General features: G+C 41.5%; 1 protein-coding gene across 2 annotated transcripts in view; it reads left to right on the plus strand.

The window, feature by feature from the left end:
• Positions 1-19,088, plus strand: part of LOC139793383 (neural-cadherin-like) — a 54,009-nt gene extending 34,921 nt beyond the window's left edge. The window contains exons 17-33 of one of the 2 annotated variants that reach the window (XM_071737971.1): positions 1,316-1,599; positions 2,563-4,180; positions 5,981-6,074; positions 6,842-7,026; positions 7,612-7,844; positions 9,152-9,429; positions 10,881-11,095; positions 11,378-11,509; positions 12,340-12,460; positions 12,645-12,777; positions 12,871-13,051; positions 13,378-13,544; positions 14,078-14,342; positions 14,921-15,101; positions 16,495-16,748; positions 17,659-17,813; positions 18,222-19,088. In XM_071737971.1, the coding sequence (XP_071594072.1) occupies positions 1,316-1,599; positions 2,563-4,180; positions 5,981-6,074; positions 6,842-7,026; positions 7,612-7,844; positions 9,152-9,429; positions 10,881-11,095; positions 11,378-11,509; positions 12,340-12,460; positions 12,645-12,777; positions 12,871-13,051; positions 13,378-13,544; positions 14,078-14,342; positions 14,921-15,101; positions 16,495-16,748; positions 17,659-17,813; positions 18,222-18,623 (4,898 nt within the window). In that variant the 3' untranslated portion in view covers positions 18,624-19,088. Of the gene's footprint in view, positions 1-1,315; positions 1,600-2,562; positions 4,181-5,980; positions 6,075-6,841; positions 7,027-7,611; positions 7,845-9,151; positions 9,430-10,880; positions 11,096-11,377; positions 11,510-12,339; positions 12,461-12,644; positions 12,778-12,870; positions 13,052-13,377; positions 13,545-14,077; positions 14,343-14,920; positions 15,102-16,494; positions 16,749-17,376; positions 17,435-17,658; positions 17,814-18,221 lie in introns of those variants that run through there. The other variant, XM_071737972.1, reaches the window with a different exon arrangement.
• Positions 19,089-21,269: the final 2,181 nt, after the last annotated feature.

A 21,269-nucleotide genomic window follows, 5' to 3' on the forward strand; every position in this document is an offset into this window, starting at 1 on the left:
GTGAATTAGTGAGGTGAATCTGCTTGTAGAAGAATTTGTCAAACGATGTGGGATGACACTGAAGGCCTGGAGGAGACAGGAATTAGGCAGCTCTGATGGTGTGAAACTGCCCTATGACCAGATGAGCTGAGCCAGCCCAGCAGCACACACCAGCAGCCAGTTCCCATCTTTGCTACTGCAGAGGGTTTTTTTGCTTCTTTGATGACTTAGTCCATCTCAGCTTGCTGGATGAATAGAAACCTGTTGATAGAAAAGAAAGCAAGCTTGTGCATTGGTGACAGGGCCCAAATGAACACCAGATGAATGTGTTGCTTGGAGCAGGAGGGAGCTGACCATTCCTTTCAGTGGCAGCGTTGCACTGCCTGTGCCCCTCAGGGCCTGCCATGGAGAAGAGGTCATTTAAACCCCCCTGCTGCAATTGGGAGGATTTGGCAAGAACAGGTAGCAAGTGATGCTGCAAGGCAGGCTGAAAAGGTGGCCAGGCTTTTCCAAGCATTGAGCAATGCTCAACACAGCCTTTTGACTTTCTTGCCATCCGTATTGCTCTATTTTTTTCATCCACAGATGACTCACAACTTAAAATACTGAATGTTCTTTGTATTCCTAGCAGTTCATCCATTTAATCTGGGAAATTACTTTTTCTCCTTGAATGCAGTGTTTTTCTTTTTCCTTTTCAAATAAGTAAACATGAAACACCAGACAATTTTCTTTGTTTTTCTTCCTAAATGTTTTGCAGCAGTCAAACAACTGCTGTTGTACCCAGGGAATGTTCCGAGATGAATTCTTGATCAAAATAGAGGACTTGTTATATTTTAGCACCATCCAGTGGTTAATAATAATAAAAAAAAGGTAAGGAAAAGAAAAAGAAAAAAAAAAAAAAAAAAAAAAAAAAAAAAAAAAAGAAAAAGGAAAAGGAAAAGAAAAAAGAATGACTTGGCATTTGAAATTGGATGTTTAGGAAACATTAGGAAAAAACAGCTTCCAGTATTTTAATAGCATGTTACCTTTTTAGTATAGGTAACTGAATGCAAAATAAATTAGAGGCACCTTATTCCTTTGTGATTAATAAACAGGTGCTTGTCTGTGACTGTAAATTATATTTGTGAATATAAATACAGACCCAACCCCCAGTACACAACTCCTTCAGATGATATACATGGATCATTCTGTCTGAGGCTGTGTCTATGTTTATTCTCCCACACATGCTGTAGCAGTCTGGACAAACAAGGTTTTTCTTGGATACATTTCCACTGTGCATAGCTGCACTGAGCATTCAGAGAAGGGACAGGCAATGGTCATTTACTTTATCTTGCAGGTGCAAATGCCAAACTACGGTATCAGATCACATCAGGAAATGTTAAAGGTGTTTTTGATGTGGAACCTGAGGTTGGAACTATCTTCATTGCTCAGCCTCTGGATTACGAACAAGAGCAACGTTATGAGCTCCGGCTCGTTGCTTCTGATGGGAAATGGGAAAACCACACTCTTGTCATCATCAATGTCATCAATAAGAATGATGAAGCACCAGTCTTCACTCAGAATGAATACCAGGGCAGTGTCTTAGAAGAGCTCACAGATCTGCCTGTACTTGTCCTAAAGGTAAAGCAGCATGCAGAAAGCAGGACAAAACCTGACTTCTTGTTCAGGTCAATCACAGCCATTCACACAAATCCAAAAAGGTAGTTTCTTTAGGGTGGGTGAGCCCTGGTATTAGGATTTAGTTAGCAGCTTTCTCTAAAGACAGTAAAGTAAGCCTGATTGAATTTGTGTGATGGACTTGCTCCCTTGACCAGCATAAATAACTAAATGATCTTAAGGGTCTTTCCCAACCTAAATGGTCCTATGATTCTAGGTGTTCTAAAATGTGATGGCTTTCTTCTGCAAAGCAGAGCTATCATATTCACAGTAAGTGGGCAAGCATAGCATGGTTGGCACACATATCTCATGCATTTGAGTCAGACTTTTCAGCTACATTTATACTACCAAATGAACATTATCAGGGTTTGTTCTTTGCCTTTGGAACTTGCTCGTCTTCATTGTTTTGTTGTTAGAGCAGTCCCTGGCGTGAGGACTGCTTGGTTGGCCCAAGTAGCAGTGTCCTAAACAATCCCTGGATGCAAATCAGAAGCTGGGAGGTCTCTCTGGCTTGTGCTGATAAATCAGCTTGGGTGTATTGCCACCCTGCTTTTGCAGCCTTCTGTGGGCTTGGAGAGAAACAGCCCCTGTTTGCCTTTGGTTTCCAGCTCTGAAGAGTTTCACAAGAAACATTTACTCAGTAGATCTGTTATTATTTCCACTTGGTTCTTCCTGCAGTTATTCCCTCTTTCCCAAATATACTGGGAAGTAGAATGTATTTGTATAAGTGTGTTCTTTTTGTTTCTCTATGTTGTTCATGATGTTTATTGAAACAGTACTTGACCTGGATTACTGAAACCAATAGCTGTTTGCTGTTAAAATGCATGATATTTATTTAGCCTGCACAATACCAGCTGCCATCAGTGAAAGCACAGTGATTTTCCCTTCTCTTTTACATAAACACTTACCTACTGTGTTTTGTTCCAGGTTTCTGCAACAGATCCTGACCAAGCAGCTGATCAGAATGCCATCAACTATTCTCTGCATGGACAGGGGGCCAGCAGTGAATTCAGCATTGATGAGAACACGGGCGAGATCAGTGCAAATAAGAGGTTGGACCGGGAGAAGCGAGCAACGTGGCGCTTCCTGGTCCTTGCAACAGATGAGAGTGGAGAAGGACTGACAGGCTTTGCAGATGTGATCATAGAAGTGAGGGATGTGAACGACAACACCCCCCATTTCCTCTGTGTGCTGGATGGCTGTTTCATGGGCCACGTCCCTGAGGATTCTCCAGCAGACACTTCTGTCATGGAAATGACAGCAGTGGACCTCGATGACCCAAAGGCTGGTACAAATGCTGTGCTAACATACAGCATCATTCAGAATGTCCAAAATGAAATTAATCTGAACTTGTTCTCAATTGACTCAGCTAGTGGCACCATCTACACTGTGCTTGGGTCCCTGGATCGGGAGAAGGAAGACAAGTACAGATTAGTGGTTGAGGCCAGAGATGGAGGAGGGCTCACTGGGACGGGCACCGCCACTATCTTGGTAACTGATGTAAACGATCACGCTCCAGTCTTCCTGCAAAGGATCTACACTGCATTTGTCTCTGAGAATGCCAGTATTAACACTGAGGTTGCAGTGGTGTCTGCCATGGACAGAGATGAGGGAGAAAATGCCATGGTGACATTCAGCATCATTGATGGGGACAACGATCGCAAGTTCTTCATAGAGACAGATGAGGTCAATAACTGTGGGCTCATCCGGCTACGAAAGCGGATTGACTTTGAGAAGCCTCATGAGAGGGTGTTCAATTTGACTGTGAAAGCAGAGGACATGGATTTCTTCAGCATTGCTCACTGTGTGATCTATGTGGAGGATTCCAATGACCATGCTCCTGTCTTCTACCCTCAGTTTTATGAAGTGGCCGCTCTGGGGGAAGATGCGCCTGTTGGCACCAAAGTTGTTCAGGTTTCTGCTGTTGATCTGGATTCTGGCCTGAATGGAAGGTTTTCTTTCCATCTGCTAAACAAGTCTGACCCATGTGGCCAGTTCTCTGTGGCTAGTGATGGGTGGGTGATGGTTGCAGGGCTGCTGGATCATGAGACGGTGACACAGTACCAGCTCATTATCACTGCCATTGATATGGGGCAGCCTCCTCTGACTGGCAGTGGCACTGTTTTAGTGACTCTGCAGGATGTGAATGACAACGGGCCAGAGTTTGAGGCTCATTATAGCCCAGTGGTCTGGGAAAACACAGCTTCTCCACAGGTCGTCCAAATGAACGAGACCTCCACCTTGCTGTATGCTAAGGACCGGGACACTGCAGCTAATGGAGCACCTTTCTCCTTTCACCTTCTCAGTGATTTTGGTAGTCTAAATAACTTCAACTTGCAGGACTTACAGAATGGAAGTGCCTTGCTCACCGCTCTGCGTACATTTGACAGGGAAGTGGACAAAGTGTTCTACCTGCCCATCCTGATCACAGACAGTGGGATCCCCCCGATGAGTTCCACTAACACACTGACCATTAATATTGGGGACCAGAATGATCACCCACATTCTGCAGGCCACATGGAATGTCTCATTTACAGCTATGATGGTAAATCACCCCTTGGTGCTTGCTTCCAAGTGTGACAGTAAGGGCAAAGAAGCAGCTGTGAGATTCACAGGAGAACTCTGTCCTGTTCCACATAACCTAAGATCTTAGTAGAGGTCCTACTGAAGCCCTACTTAAGCCTCCCGAGAGAGCAATAGATGTGTAGGGCAACAGGACTTTGGGCCATTTGGTTTGTAGAGGAAACTGAGCCAACTGTAAAGGAAAAGTATAGCTGGCTGCTCTTCTATGCACGTTTCCATCCAACTTGAGTAATGGTCTCTTGTTTTCAGATGCAGTTTTCCAGCAGCATTAACATTTCAGGGGAAAAAAATTAACAAAATTCATCATGTTGCTGGGAAATTATTGAGTCTAAATGCTGAGAACCTTCTTCCTTCTCTTCAAACCTTTTTCCTCCTCCAGACTTGAATTAAGTTTTAGTGAACACTCTTAAGCTGAACTTGCATGCAAACTGCCTGAAACATTCATGTAAGCCTCCAGCTGACGAATGCTGGTTTGGGGGACTTTTCTGTGAAGTCTGACTGCAGGCAACTCTTGCTTTGGCAATTACCTAGCAGTTATCTTGTGACCCAGGGTCCCCACATCATAAACCCAGCAGCAAAATAAACCACACGGGTAAAAAGATTTTGAGATGTTTGCATCCAAGTAGGCTCAGGTCATTGCTTCCTCTTCCGTTCTGCTGCGTGTCCTATGGTTTGATAGCACATTAAATAGATTGTGCCCATTAAATAGATCTACACTTCTGTGTAGATACCATTTATTTGTGCTGAAACACCATTGAAGTCTCCAGGTCTTTGGTTATTTAAAATATTAAGAGTCAGAATCAGAAGGTTACCATCATGTTGTATGTTACTTTCATGTAAGGTGTGAGCCAAATACCAGGGCATCCTGTATACCAGCTCCTGAAAAATGTCCAATGGATGTTGCCACAGCTGCAGGAGTGCAAACACTTTCCTCTCCTTTTTCCTCTTTCCTCTTTCCTCTTTCCTTTTTCCTTTTTCCTTTTTCCTTTTGCCGTTGTCCTTCTTTTTCTGTTTTCCTTCTTTTTCCTTTTTCTTTTTTCTTTTTCTTCCGCAGTTGTCAGGGTTTCTACTGTTCCCTTTCACACAGTGAAGTTCCACTTTTTTCCTCTTCTTACCGTATTCTTGCATCTTTACTCAGTAGACATATTAATTCAGATACCTGTGGATCTTTCCTTCAGAAATGGCTTTTGTAAAACTTAAAAAAACCTAATCTGTGAGCTTGGCTGAGAGGATGCAAAACTAACAGACTACATGCTGTTTTCCATCTCACCCCAAAGTCTTACCAACTACTCAAAATAAGCCTGGTTACCATATTTTGGATATCCTCTCTCTGTTGCTCTCATTGCATCCAAATACCTAGTGGTTTTTGCCCTTTATAACCAGTCAGCATTTTGGTCTGCCAGACGCCAATCCCTGTCTAAACCAGTCTGGAAGCTGGTTGGAGACTGCAGCCAAAATAGTGAAAATTAGTAGTTCTGATGTTGTTTCAAGTCTTTCCTTAGATGTGCCTTGTCTTTTTTTCCTTCTCATCTGATTTTCATTGCAGCCACCTTGTAAATTAAATCTCTGTAGCCATAGAGCAAATACCTGACAAACAGGATGCTGTGCCATGTGGTATTTGCAGCTGCTGCACATCTCTCAGGAACCATCACCACTATTTCTGTAGAGCTTTCAGACTTAAACCAGTAAAATTTGAATGGTCAACCTGTTTGTGTATGTGTGAGATGTCTGCCCATGGCACTTAAATGCTGTGTTGTTTTAGGTATCCTCCCCACGACTGTACTGGGCCAGGTCCATGCCCCTGATGATGATGATTTGGATCACAAAACCTACCAATTTGAAGGGAAATCATCAAGGTATTTAGAGAAATAAATGGGACTTGAGGGAAACGTATGGAAAACTTGCCCACACAATGAAACATAAGTATTTAAACGGTCTTTTTTTTTTTTGAAAACAAACATACCAAAGTATTTTGTTGGTTAGATGCTTGTGTGTACCTCCCCAAAAGCTCTTTTGAGTGTGAGGCCACAATAAATAACGCTGTGTGCCAAACTGGTCTGCTTCCCATTTCCTGATGGGCTAGAACACCACTCCAAATTCCAGTTCACAGTTGTGCCCATAATCAGTATCAGTGAGCCACTGCAAAAGAAGCACCCACTAACTCCCATGCTCCTTCATCCAGGCTCCTGGAGAGTTGATGTTTCTGTGTCACCGCTGGTTTTAAGACCTTATTGATATCAAATGTGTTCACACTGAAGTGCTTGGACTGCCACCAGTGTTGAGATGTCTGTGTGCCTTTCAGAGGTTTGTCTCAATATATCTAAACTAGGAGTTTCCATTGTTCCTAAAGTTATGGCTATAGTAGCCTGAGTCTTCCTACACAGTAAAATATGGCATGGAAGCAGGACAAAACCTTTCTATACAGGCAAAGAGTCATTAGGACACAACAGAAGGCAATGTTTAAATGTTCTGTTCTGCCCTGAACCTTCATGAGGGAAGACATCTTCTTTCTTTGGTAGCTTTCCCAAAATAAAGAAGATCAGAAAAAAACAGCAGTGATTATAATTGCTTCTTAGCTTTTGAACTTCTCATATCTTGTTTCTTGGCTTAACTCTTATTACAGGTACTTCATCCTTAATGATAACTCAGGTTTGCTGACAATGAAAGAAGGAACCCCACCAGGAACATACAACATAAAAGTCAGAGTCACTGATGGAGTCTGGCCAGATGTTGTCTCAACAGTAAAGGTTATAGTGAAAGAAATCAAAGATGATGCCCTCAACAATGCTGGTTCTATACGAATAAAAGGTAAACAATGTGATGAAACACGTTAGGATCATAATACTGAAATCTACCTCTTTAATGCTACTGCTGGAATTCTAATGCCCTTGGCCTTGGGATGAGAGTTCATAGTTTTCTAGCTGTTTGAAAATGAACCTTTTTGCATGGTTTTCTGACACTGCACATGAAGGCACATCTATGGAGAAAAAAGGCAGGAAGAAATCCTTGTCTAATGCAGAAAACAAGTGAATGTTTTCTACACCAACTTCTTAACAAAACAGCAATTTATATTTCAGAAAAAAAAAATTTGAACAAGTGTGTGCCTGAAATACTCCAAATTGTTTCAATATTTGGAAAACTAAAATCTTCTTGAACATGTTTCTTATTTAAAAGATTTTTTTTTAAGAAATCAGTAAGATTCAAAAAGTTTCAAAACAGAAACCCTGAGCAGAAACTGGCATGGAAATTTTCAGAGCCTAAAAATGCAAATACTTCTGATTTGCAGGTGAATGCATTTTCTGCAACCTTAGCATTATTTTGTGGTGCTTCTCTCTCTTATTGCTGCAGCAGTTGCAATATAAGCATTTGTCAGGCTTTTACCTTCTATTGCAGATATCACTCCAGAGGAGTTCATATCCCAGTCCTCTGAAAACCAGAGTAAATACCACCAGATGAAGAAGCTGCTTTCAGAAATTATATCAGTTCAACTAGACAATGTTCACATATTCAGTGTGTTAAATAGCCCAACTCAAACCCGAGGAGTTGATGTTTGGTTTGCAGTTTATGGTCCATTCTATTATAAAGCAGAAAAACTGAATGGCAATGTAGCTGCCTCCAGAGCGTGGGTAAGTACCCCTGCTGCATGTGAAACCACAGCAACTTCTCATTGTGCCTGTTCATATAAAATCCATTGCCTAGTGAATGTGTGTACCTAGAATGACTGAGAGAATAATGTGTAAGAAAAATGGATAGTTTAAATCAGTGCATCCTAGAATCATAGGATGGTTTGGGTTGGAAGGGACCTCAAAAATCACCTAGTTCCAATCCCCCTGCATGGGCAGGGACACCTCCCACCAGACCAGGTTGCTCCAAGCCCCATCCAGCCTGGCCTTGAACACTTCCAGGGAGGGGGCAGCCACAACTTCTCTGGACAGAGTGTTCCAGTGTTTCACCATACAGTGAAGAATTTCTTTCTAATGTCTAATCTGACTCTACCCTCTTCCATCTTAAAACCATTAGCCCTTGTCCTATCACTACACACTCTTGCTCCATTCCCAGCATTCCTGTATGTCCCTTCATATGCAGCTCTAAGGTCTCCTTGGAGCCTTCTCTTCTCCAGGCTGAGCAATCCCAACTCCACAGGGTGCTGCAGCCCTCTGGTCATCTTTGTGGCTCTCCTCTGGGCTCACTCCAACAGCTCAATGTCCTTTTTGGGCTGGGGACTCCAGAGCCTTATGCAGCACTCCAGGTAGGGTCTTACAAGAGCAGTGTTGAGGAGAAGCCTTTCCCCTGACCTGCTGACCATGCTTCTTTTGTTGCAGACCAACAGTCAGACAGTCTTTTAGCATTTATATTAAAAATTTCAAATACAAATGTTTTAAAAGACAACCTACAAAAACCTACTAAGACACTGAAATACAAATAGCTTTTAGAAATGTGAACATGTTTTTCCTGTTGAAAAGACTATAAAACTGTATGTAAAGGCTGTGTTTGGCTGTTGCCTTTCTTAATGGTGTCTTAATATTTTGATTTATAGTCTTCTGCACGGAAATATTCCGTTGCTGAAACTTCCAAACTAGTAAAAAATTCCAACTTTCTGAGTTAAGAGGGCAAAGCAATAAAGTAACCATTTTCCAGAGAAAAATGAGGATGTGAATGTTAATTAAATGTCTCTCTCTCACAATATTTTTGTCTTCTAAGTGCTCACTTGCACTGTAACTGACTGACAGCAAGGCAGGACTTAAATGCTCAGCCTTAGCAGATAGCAAGTTGAATTGCCTTTGGCTGGGTAAATGTTGGAAGATAGATGTTGGAAGGAAGTGGCACAGCAACCAGTTTTGAGGATAAATAAGACTTGGTCTTTTCATGACAGTCATTTGTGAGCTGCTTCTCTGTGGAAAGTCAGATGAATGCAACTAGTTGTTCTCCACAGCTGGAAAACATCTTGGATATCAATATCACCCAGATTGGTATTGATGAATGTGTGACAGCAAACTGCACTCATAGCACTGGATGCATCAGCAAGCATGAACAGAGTCATCTGCCAACAATCACCAAAGCTGGAAGCTTTTCACTGGTGTCTGTGACAGTCCTCAGCCATGCTGTCTGTGGCTGTGCAGCTCGGGAGAGTCCTCACCTCTCCTGCTCCTCATACCAGACAAATCCCTGTCTCAATGGTGGCACATGCATGGATACTGATTTTGGCTACAGGTTGGTAAAGCTCTGTCTGGTGTGCAGACCTAGTTCAGTCTGCAAGAGGGGGGCTGGAAGCTTGTCTTCCCACTGTGACAGGACTGAATTTTGTTATACTTCACACACAGATCTTGCAAATAAACCCCTCTCTTCAGATAGGTACTTAGGTTCATCATAGCCTCTGGGAAGACCTTGGGAAGTTTGCAAGCTGCATCAGTTCCTTTAAAGTCATCCTTCAAAAAGCTCTTGTTTTGTGCAGGGTACTTTGCTGTTGTTAAACATTTAAATCATGTCACTTATGTCACCTAATAACCTTTTCCCCACATTCCTTGCATCTTTTTTTTTTTCCTCCAAAAATGACATCTCATTGATAAAATAACATAAAGGTGAAAAAAATTATGGGAATATAGTAGTTCAGAATGAGCCTGCTCCCCTTCCAGAAGGCAAAACTTAAGTACATTTGCTTAAAAATGGTAATCCCAGCATAGGAAAGCAGAAACTATTTCTGGTCTCTTCTGAGCACCCTTGATACGGGTGACAGGACTCAGACTGAACCTGACAGAAGCCCTGGTCATAGTAAAGATCTACATCTGACACAGCTACTTGGATACAATCAGGGAAATTTTGCTGCCCAGAAGCATTTGGTAGGCTCTGGCACCTGTCATTTGCTCAGCTCTGTGGCTTCTTTACTTATGCTCCGTTTTTATTGGGTTTTTTTGAGTGATCATTTTCTTCATCCTACCCCTGTCACCCTGCTCATTAGGTACCAGCAATCTATGGGAAGCAGAAACTAAGAAATAGGGGTTCAACTATTTATCTCCTGTCCTGACTATTTTTGTTGCTCTTTTATTTCGGTTTGGAGTTTTTTTGTTTGCTTGGCTTTTTTGGGGGGTTTTTTTGTTTTGTTTTGTTATTGTCATGCTGTGATTATTCTTTTCTACAGCATCCCCAGAGTATTAAGAACCTTGAGCACCTGTTTTTACCTAGTGTAAAGGAAGTAGCCCAGTAAGTAGCTTGCAATAACAGTGAAGTTATCAAGATCTACAAATGTCATCCCTTTTGTTGGGTTTTTCAGGGTAATGTTACACACCCTTCCTTTTCTTTCCCTGTCAACTTTAAAAAGTGTTTAAACAAGCTGATAACTAAGTCTAGTGAAAAGTGGGCTTCTCACCTTTGCAGAAGAGATCGGAGGTTTTCAGGAGCTTTGTATATTATGTTGTGTCCCTCATTTGTTCACAGAATTATTCTTGCCTAAACATACTGTTATTTAGAACTAAAGCTAAATTGTGTTTGTATAAACAAGTCAATAGGGAACATCTCATGATGAGAGTTTTTCTGGTGCTTAACCTTCACTACAGCCTAAGCCACATGGGCTCCTGTGTTTGAAGTGGGGAGCCCTGCTGTGGGCAGAGCCCTTCGTGACTTCTGCTTGGATGGAGGATTTTCACTTCTCTTTAATTCTTTTACAGCTGCAAATGTTCTGCAAATTTTCATGGACCAGACTGCCAGCAGACAAAACACAGCTTCAGAGGTCATGGTTATGCCTGGTTCTCTCCCCTGAAGCCTTGCTTTGAGAGCCGCATCTCCTTGGAGTTTATCACTGAAGTCGCCGATGGCCTTCTGTTCTACCATGGACCAGTGGCACCAGGGCAGCCTGGGGAACAGGAAGATTTCATTGCTTTAGGTTAGCAGCTTCCAGAGTATTTGTTCTTTGTGTTTGTGTGAAGGTGAGATTCTATTTGTTGACAGGGTTTTTTTTATAAAAGGTTCAGAAAGTTTGTTTTGGAGAAAAAGAATCCAGAAAAACGTGCCAGCCTGGTCAGTTTTTATCCTGTGATAGAAGTTGGATTATTTTTGAACTGGCTAAAGAACTCCTCCAACTAAAATCTAACTGCAACACTTAGTTCATCTGTGTTTGTATAGGAACATGGTTGGTGCATATCCACTAAGAGTCTCTTCTTTGCAGAGCTCTCCAGAGGCATTCCTTCACTGACCATGAGCCACAGCTCTGGTGAGATTTTGCTGCAGCTGTCACAAAAAGTCAACGTTGCAGATCGACGCTGGCACAATATAAAAATTATAAATGATGGAAAGGCAAGTATAATACAGACAATCCTGTGAAACCACTGATTCATATACCTAGTTATCCCTCTTAAATCCTGCCGCCCTTCTGCAGATCTTTCATCAATCAGGCTTTCATCATCTCTGGAGCAGCAGGGATTGAAGTTGGTCAGCTCAGACATCCCCTTAGTCTTGAGGCAGTGAAGCAGAACAAAGCCTGTAAAGTCTAATCCAATTTTGAAATGTGTCCTGCAACTTTTTTTTAAATTTAATGGCTCAGTTTGACCACAGAGTTGTGATAATTCAAGGGAAAATATTGGACTGATGGAGTGAAATATCCTTAATTTTTCTGTACAAGAAACTCTGCTCCACCAAGTCATTTTAGACATGCTGCACAAAGAAAAAATATATGCTTTTGTGTAAGGGAAGATCTTGCTTTTGAGATCTTGCTGACATGTCTTGCTGACATAAGGTATCTGCTAGGCTCCCCCGTATGACAAGCTGAGGGCCAAGTCAGGGTCTGGGATAGGGAGCTCTGGCAGACTGTCTCTTCTACTAGACTGTCTCTGGATTCTAATTTGGCAGGAACCTCCAAGAAAATCCCATCTTCCCTCTACCATGTCAGTGGCTTGGTGTAGTCATGGTAAAGTCAGATCTTTCTTTTGTGTGGCTTCTTAGTTATACACCATAAGCAGTAACCTTCCAGACTAGTAGGTGGAAGTGTTTTATTAGTTTAAAAACACTTCCTGCCCTGTAATTACTAGTTACTATTCCCCCTTCTGCTATGTGAAAGAAAATGTGTAATTAAAATGTGTGGACATCTCTGGACACAATTGTTTTAAATAATTGATGCATTTCCCTAGAAAGTGAAGCTGATTCTTGACCACTGCATAAATGTCTCAGTTAGAGACAATGACAGTGCCACTAAGATCTCCCAAATGGATCTGTCTGTCTGTGAAGCCTCTGCAGAGACTGTGGGATCTCAAAGGTAAAATATATATATATATAAAATAAAAATCTGGAAACATAATTGCTCAAAAGAGTAAGGAAAAGGGGGGGTGTGGGGGGTGTGTATGTGTGAAATTCATCTAAGTTGCATGCCACAAATTCTTTCTTTCTCTCCCTTTCTCTCCCTTTCTCTCCCTTCCCCTCCCTTCCCTCCTTCCCTTCAGCATGGGTAGGCTCTTCAGTGGCCATCAGCCCCTGCAGCTGGGTGGAGTTAAGAAGACCTTGCCTTACTACATTTCACAAAGGCACTTCAGAGGGTTTGTTGGCTGCATTGGCAATGTCATTGTTGATAGTAAGGTAGGTAGGGCTGCTAAGACCAGTCTTGGGTTAAGTAGCTTTAACTGCAGACACCTGGTGCTTTTCTTTGTTTTGTTTTGGGTTTTTTTCCAGGTTTACGACTTAGAGCATCCTGCGGAGTCCTTGAACAGTGCTCCAGGCTGTGTTCTTACAGATGAAATGTGTCAGAGCAGTATGATGGCTTCCTGTGGTGTCCACGGCAAGTGTGTTGGTGGTTGGAATTTCTTTCAGTGTGACTGTTTCCCAGGATATTCTGGAGCAGCCTGTGACAAAGGTACTGCACACTCCAGGGAGAAAATGGGACTGCATATTTTTTAACAGTGAGCATTACTAACCATAGGACTAAACTGCTGAAAGAAAAACTAGATTTAGACATTATGTGATTGTCCCTTTCCTAGCTAAATTCAGTATCCTTGATTTGTTCTTTTTCTAATTAGCTTGGCAGTGGGGATTTGCTTTCCATGATGCGTTTTTACTGTTAAAGCTTCTTAAGAACTAAAATCCTGACATTCAGAACAGCTTAATTCTCAAACTGTGGAGACCTGAGTGAGCACTAATTTCCGAGATTTTTCTCTCGGATTTTGTGTGTGTTGTGCTTAGTGCTTCCAGAATGGGCTTTTGGAAGGGACAGTTGGATTCATTATGAGCCGAGAAGCATCCTCAGCACCCAGAGCACTCAGGTCCAGCTGATGGTGCGGACCCGCATCTCCCACAGCACCCTGCTCAGTTTGGCCTCTGCAGATGGAAATGGGTACATCCGACTGGAGGTGAGCAGTCCAAATGCCATTCTTGTTTCAGTGATCTTTCTTTGTCATGGAGTACTCCAGTAAAAGAAAAGGATGCATTTTCCAATTAAGGACACATATTCATTAATGTAATAAAAAGCAAGACTTTTCCTTTTTTGAAAAAGACCGTTTTGCCTTTTCCCTTTGTTTCTGTCTGTCTCTGGCTACAAAACCTGTCTCTACACTCTTGTTGAAAAAAGCTTTTTGGATTATATTAGTTAGACAGAAGTTAATTAACCCTATTTTAACAGGAGAGTCAGCTGGGAAGACAGAGGTAGACATCAATAGGGAGAAGACTGATGAAAGTTCATCTGAGTTAGAAGAATGGCCTGTAAAGAAAAGACATTCCTGGACCTGCAGTTTTCTTGCAATAATTTTTATCTGGGAATAAAGCCTTTAAAGGCAGGAGTGCCAGTTTTGTTTTAAACACTCAAGTCCATTTCTTGAGGTGGGATTGCTTAATTACATTTGGAAGTGCATTTCTGTTATTAAAGGTCTTTATTGTCTTCCTCCAGGTGGTTGAGGGGTTTTTTAGTGTTAACTTCAGCTTGGGAGACAAAAATCACTCTCTGAGAATGAGGACATTACGTATAAACAACGGGCAGTGGGTTCTCCTGACCATGGAGCGCTACAACAATGAATTTACCCTGCGCATTAACAGTGGTGGAGGTGACCAAGAAGTGACCTCTGTCTTGGGTACAAACAGATGGTTTGAAATGGATTGGGCGACCATCGTGCTAGGAAACCGCCTTCCCAATCATTCAGAGAGCGATTTCCAAGGTAAGTGACAAGATGGGTTCCCCAAAGGAGGGAATTAAAGCCTAAAAGTGACATCTTTGAGTGTATTGGAGAGTCTAAAACCCATACTGTGATCTTCATTCCCCTTTTGCTTCCAAAGGGTTTAAGGACTATATACAACATCTCCTGGTAGGAGGAGAAGGATTTGTGAGGCAATTCACAGTATAACCTCCACTTCTTGGGGAACTGGAGTGCTGGGACTGAAGCTTGTTCCTCAACAAAAGACAGCTTTTTCGATTCTGTTGGTTCTCATTCAGCCCTGGTTTTAAGATTCTGTTTTAAACTTAGGTTAATTTAGTGGAGCTGTTCTGGTTCACAGCACAGTTCTGCTAAACACTATATAGGTAAACCAAGTTGTCCTGTATTTTCCATCACTAGATCATCCAAGGCACGTAGGCACATGTCCTGTAGGTCTTCTTCTGAAATAAAACTGATAACCAGATCTTTTTTAAAATATGTTTAAAATTTTCTACAATGTTCTGAGGTCTCCTGAATATGTGTTGGGGGCAAGGCTTGCTAACTGAACCTATTCCTCTGTATACTCCCCTACTTTGATGCAGGTTGCATGAGGGATGTGCAGCTGAATGGTCAGCCACTTCTTGTGGAAGGCAGAAGCACAGAGTTTGGCTTAGTTCTGAGGAGGCAAGGTGTCACCATGGGATGCCACTCCAGTGCCTGCAGCAGCCAGCCCTGTTACAGCCCTTTCCTCTGTGTAGACCTGTGGAGAAAATACGAATGCAGGTACATCAGACTTTTGTTTTCATCTAGGGATGGTTGGGAAGGTCTTTCTTTCTACCTCAGATCAGGCAACTTGCTTCTATCAGTGAAACTCCCTACTGCTGCTGGCCAGAGAGAGGAATTCCAAGGGCAAATCCTACACCCCATCTAATCTCTTGTCATAGCCCAAGCTTGTCTTTTGCTGCAAGTCTGACAGTGAACCTACTTACTCCCACTTTTTCCATGTTGTGATCACAGGTCTGTGAGGAAGTGAAGTGCCCTTTGATAAAAGGTGGATTGCAAAAGCTTTGGTCTCTCCACTGTGTGAAAATATATTTTCTGATATAGCATATATATATTATGTGTGTATATACAATGTATAAAATATATTGCATATACGTTATATATTTAGATACATTTTCTGTAAAGAAGTTAAAATGAATCATTCATTGCATAAAACAACGAGATTTCCAAAATTAGACTGTCACAAGGAATGCACACAAAACTATATTCTAAAATTGGATGCCCAGGGTCAGAACCACAACCCATCAGCTGGTATCGTACACAGTTACTTCCTTGGAGAAAATCCACTCTTTAAAGAAAATTTTCAAAATAGATATTAAAATATGCAACTCAAAACACAGGCATTTATGATTAAAAAAAAAAAAGAAACACACATGCAAGATTAGGGGAAGGAGCCACTTTGATTCTTTAAATTCAGCCAACATTTGGCACTTCTGAGGTGATTCATTGCTGAACGAGGCTGTGAGATAATTTTAAGTATGTGCCCTGGGATACTCCTTTCTTTGGTCTTGTGAAAGAACAGTATGAAGGCTCTTCTGCTTCCTCACTAGTATTTCTTCTTTGGATTGCAGGAAAGTAGGTCTATGCTTCTCTTCCTGCATGGCCTCTCCAATTACATACCTCAAGAAATGATTTTTTTTTTGCCAATTAAAGTCCTAAAAGACAAGGTGGGTCATTCTGAGGAGGTCAATCACATCTCTTTTGCAAAGATCCAGATGAACATCACAAAGCTTATACTAAGAGCTTGCTAACGCCACTGAGGCATCCATTTTCTACCAGGGTTTTGAACAAATTTGTAGAAACAGAGTTAGTCTGTTCAGGAGCCAAACAGACTCCTTCTGTTTTTTAACAAACTCCTTCCTTTCTAAAATGAAGGTGTGAAGCTCTTCTGCATATATTTTAGATGGGGAAAGCAGAACATATGTTCATGTTTTCATAAGCCTACTAGCCCACTGTGTTTACATCTATTTTGTACTCTCAATGTGAGTTTGTGGTTTGCTTGACAAGACTTTAATACTGGCTTTAAAGAAATAGTAAGAAACTTTGGACAAAACAACATATCACACCAGGAGCTTTGCTTGCCTAAAAGGTCTCTTCTGCTTTTGCTGTTCAGGTGTCCAGCTGGGAAAGTAGAAGTGACCGACAACCTTACAGGGCTCAGACACTGCACAGCATCACCTTGTGGACAATGGACCTGTAGAAATGGGGGTACCTGTGTGGCTCAATCCCAAGACAAGACCATTTGCCAGTGCCCTGAAGGTTATAAGGGAAGATGGTGTGAAATCAGCCAGGTGAAGGCTGGAAGACCTGTTGGACTCAGCTCTGGGTCTATTCTGGCAATCAGCATGTGCCTCCTTGTCTTCCTAGGTAGGAAAGCAAGTACTTTTTACTTTCTTTTTCATCTTTTGCCTTGTTCCACTAAATCAAGTCTTTACTCTTGGGCACTGTGATCAGTATTCCACTTTTTCTGGAGATCACCAGTTGGGAGTTTGAGAAAGCTAAAAAACAGTCATCAGCACATAGTTAGAGTTTACTTGTTTTGAAGCCAGTTCAAGCAAATTTAGGACTTCTCTCTTTCAAAATAACATATTTTCAGTACTTCTTAAATAAGAGCTTTCTATCTATGTGTGAGAATCTGTGTGCAGCCACATCAACCTGAAACTCCCACTTGTCCCAAGCCCTTGCATTAGTATTACGTAGGACCTATAGTACATGCTACTCATATATTAGGAAGGCAGAGATCTTTCTCTAGAAAGTTTATGATCTTTACAGGCAAGCATCAATGAAAGTGTGAGGCAGAAAGAGATGTTCAGAGTGTGTCCAGTTTCAGGCACACATTGACTAAAAAAGCTAATAGCACCGTAAAACTGTTTCCTATATTGATAAAGAAAAACTCCACACACATCTCAGACTAGTAAAGACTCCGTGATTATATTACAGTTGTAACCTTCATTAAAACAGTGTTTTACTTATTTTGGGTATCTTATTTACTCAGGATTGGTGAAAGGCCAGAGATTGGCCAAAATGCCTTCTATTTAAATGGATTCCTTTAGGTAAGTAAAATACCCTTTTAATGAAGTTTATGATGTAATATACATAGATGATTCTTTACATTCCTGAATATAAGTTGTTTGTATATTAACAATTATGCATTACTTACCTGGGAATTTGTTTGTCAAATTAAGAGTTGATTTAATATCTCAGGAGTTATATAACTACTTGTTTGTCATGTGTGATACTTTGTCATTTAACAAGTGTGTGTCTTCATGTCTTTCAGCACTCTTGGTCTCCTATACAGTGTGGAGTCAGTGGGGAACTTCAGGGTTTCGGAAAGGAGGAATTTACCACATTCCTGAAGAGCGTGAAAGCTGGGAGGATGTTAGAGAAAATGTCTTCAATTATAATGAAGAAGGAGGTGGAGAACATGACCAGGTATGATGCAACAAATCCATCCTTTGCAAATTGAACCTCTCTTCACCTTCCTTTCCCAGACCATTTATTTATTTTTTTGTCCGTATCCAATTGTGTTGTTTTGTTTTGTTCTTCTAACCTTGAGTGAGAGGCTTCTGCTTCATCACACTCTCTACCTTTCATGATGCTCATCTGCAGCCACCATGGAGGGGGCTGCTTTGGACACAGCATTCTTGCTTTACCTGAAGACTGGCATCACTCACAGGCTTTTGGTGTGATCTGAACTTGGCTCTCTCAACTAGGGCCTCTTTTTTCTTCAAAACTCACAAAACCCAATTTTGTGTTTCATTGTTTTAAAATGTTTTTGAAACCTGTTTACTTTCATGTTGTTTCTCTCTGAGGTTTGCATTCTTTTTTTTTTTTCCCCAGAATGCTTATGATATAGATGAACTGAAGAAACCTCTGCATACCATTCCCCACTTCTCCTTGAGGGCAGATGCTCCACACTCCAGGACACCCACTGGCCCAAAAAGAGACTCACTCCCAAAACAAGCACATCAGAAACCACCAACATCAGCTGTTACCAGCATACCAGACTTCAAGGAATATGTTTCTCAAATCATCTGGGATGCAGACAATGATTTACAGAGTCTTCCAGCTGACAGTATTCATTTTTACTGCTTAGAAGGGCAATGCTCTCTAGCAGGGAGCCTTAGTTCCTTAGACTCCTTTTGTGGTGATGAAGATATAAATTATGATTGCCTTCAAGAGTGGGGGTCAAAGTTTGAGAAGCTTAAAGAACTCTATAAGGTCTCAAATGAACACTTGTAACTGGAGTTAAAGGAACTTGACACATTGCCATATGGACACTACTTTTAAAAATGCCCATTTTTATATATAAGGTACATCAAGTAACTTAACTTGATGCAAATTTTTAGTTACAGTTATGATATTCTCATTTTTTCCCAGAAGTGATAACCCAGTCTTTTTATATCCTTTGTACAGTTATTTAATGATAGAAATGCGAAGACTTTTAAAGCATGACTTTTTTGTAAAACTTTGAAATGTAGGATTTGTATAGAATATCATTATAATATCCCTTTTTATTTCTGTAGACCACAAAATTGTCCATGATGCAACTACTTGAAGTATTTTCTCCCTAATATTAATATGATTCCTCTCAGGCAGGTAGTAATGAGTAGGGCATTTTTTTAAAACTGCATTCATTTTAGACTGTGAAATAATTATCACAAATGTTAAATATAACAAATTTTAATTTTCTGGTTCTCTTGTTAACCTTTGTCTTACCCTCCTAACTCAGTAATTTGCCTCAACATCACACACAGCATCCCACTCACTACTACAGGCTGCCCAACTATGTGACACCTTTGCTGTTTGGCCCTTTTTCTAATTACCTGTAAAAAGGAAGAAGTAGTGGCAAGATCCTAGCTGTGGATTGCACTTTGCTGACGTGACAATTCATACTCTTGAGAGCAGTTTTCAGACCTGGAAAAAGTCTATATTCAGTAAACTTTTATTTCCAACTTTGCTTTCCATGTGGAACCCTTCTTCAAAGTCTGCAGCTGGAAAGCAGATGAGGTGATAGCTGCAGGTGAGAAGAGAAGCTAGAAAGGAATCCAGGCAGAGGCTGGAACTGAACCCTGTCAACCAGGACATTAATCCCAAAACTGGAATCCTCAAAACAGAAAGCATGGGAAACCTACCCTGTTCCCCTCTGCTTACTCCCACTCCCCCAGAAAAGGATTGTGGTATGAGCATGGAATGGAAGTCAGGAGCTTCTCAAATCTAACCTTGACTTGAACACACCTCTGTGACCACTTTGTTCTTTCCCTTTCTCTCTGAAATAGGGGCAGCTCCCAATGCCTGGGGTGAGGTGTGAATGTTAACAGGTGCTTACAGAGTGCTTGAAAGCTCTGAAATGATAGGATTTTTTAAAATTGTTTTCTATCCTGTGTTTTTTAATTACACCATGATACTCAACGTTGGCTTTTTATTGACACTTCCTTTAATTTACAAATACCATTTTTTTAATTGAGTATTTCATCACTGATCATTTTACTTGGCATAAAAATACAATTACAAATTAGTTTTAACTAAGAAGGAAGATCTTGATTCTAGTAGAATAAATACAATTTGCACTAAAATTTATTTGAATGAACTGAATAAAAAAATCTGCATTCATTACATAAGATTATATATATATATAAAGAATAATAGCAATATTTATTAGAGGGATTTGGAGCAAAGAGTCAGTATGAGCCATTCCTTCGTGCCAAAGTCTCACACATCTGGGTATCGATTGTTCTTACCCATTCACAAAAAAATTAACATTTTAACTATATTAACATCCAGCCACATCTTATTTGATGTAAATTTTCTGTTCTTTCTAAAGATAAATCGTCTTATAAGACACTACACATTCTCCTACATCCAGAGATATTACATATGTTGTGTTTCAAGTGGAAACTGCTAAGCCCCAGAACATCAGTAAGATGACAGTTCAGAGTCTTGATCTCTTCCATTTTCATGAACTGCATAGACATTTTTATTGCTCTTTATTAAGCTGCCTCTTGCTATCAAGTAAAGCTTAGCATAAATTTGGCAAACTGTCCCTTCTAATGTGAACAATGTGCTACAGATAATGTTCACAGACCAAGTATGATCTCACACAGGATTATTTTGTAAGTCATATTCTGAACCTGAACTTTTTACATATAGATGCATTGAACAGTAACTCAGGAAAGTGGAAGCAGTAGTTAATTATTTTCCCTCAAATAACAGAAGGCAGGAAGCAACAAGCACAACAGAAGACAAATTGCAGCGTAGTAGGCTTCAGTCCCCATGGAAGATGAGAAAGAGGGAAAAGTTCTTGTGTCTCTTTGTATCACTTTCAGCGAAATGCAGAATGTTTTTGGCTGGCAATTCTCTGTCTAGCTACACAGATGGACTGAGACTGAGAAAGGGCTACACCAGGCTGTTTCGATATGGTGCCCCCTGCTTGGCTTGCTGCAGAAGCTGTGGCTGTTGAATAGATGAGGAGCAGCCCTGTGCGCGGACGTCTGCGCAGCAGCGTTAGTTACTGCTGGAAGAAAGCAGCTGCTTCTGCCATTTGATTTGAAACTGCGCTTCTTCGGGGGTGCCTCAGCCCCTTTGCCGTTTCAGAAGCTGAGGTGAGCTCGGCCCGGCAGCGGGGGGAGAATCAGCCGTTCTGCCTCATGCTGCGCTGCGCCTGCCCGCACCGACCGCTGCAGGGCCCGGCTCGCAGCCACCCCTCCCCTCTTCTCCAGACACCTGCTGGGACCGCAAATTAACAGACGCGTTTACCAGTGCCGCGGACTGCGCCTACGGGCCCCGTTCCTCCCGCCCCGGTGAGCGGAGCCCCGCCCCGGGCTGCGCTATGGACTGGGGCTCAGCTCTGAGGGGCGGGTCCGAGCGGGGTCCGTCCCCCTGCACGGC

The sequence above is a fragment of the Heliangelus exortis genome, chromosome 2 (genome assembly GCF_036169615.1).
Source record: "Heliangelus exortis chromosome 2, bHelExo1.hap1, whole genome shotgun sequence".
Lineage (NCBI taxonomy): Eukaryota > Metazoa > Chordata > Aves > Apodiformes > Trochilidae > Heliangelus > Heliangelus exortis.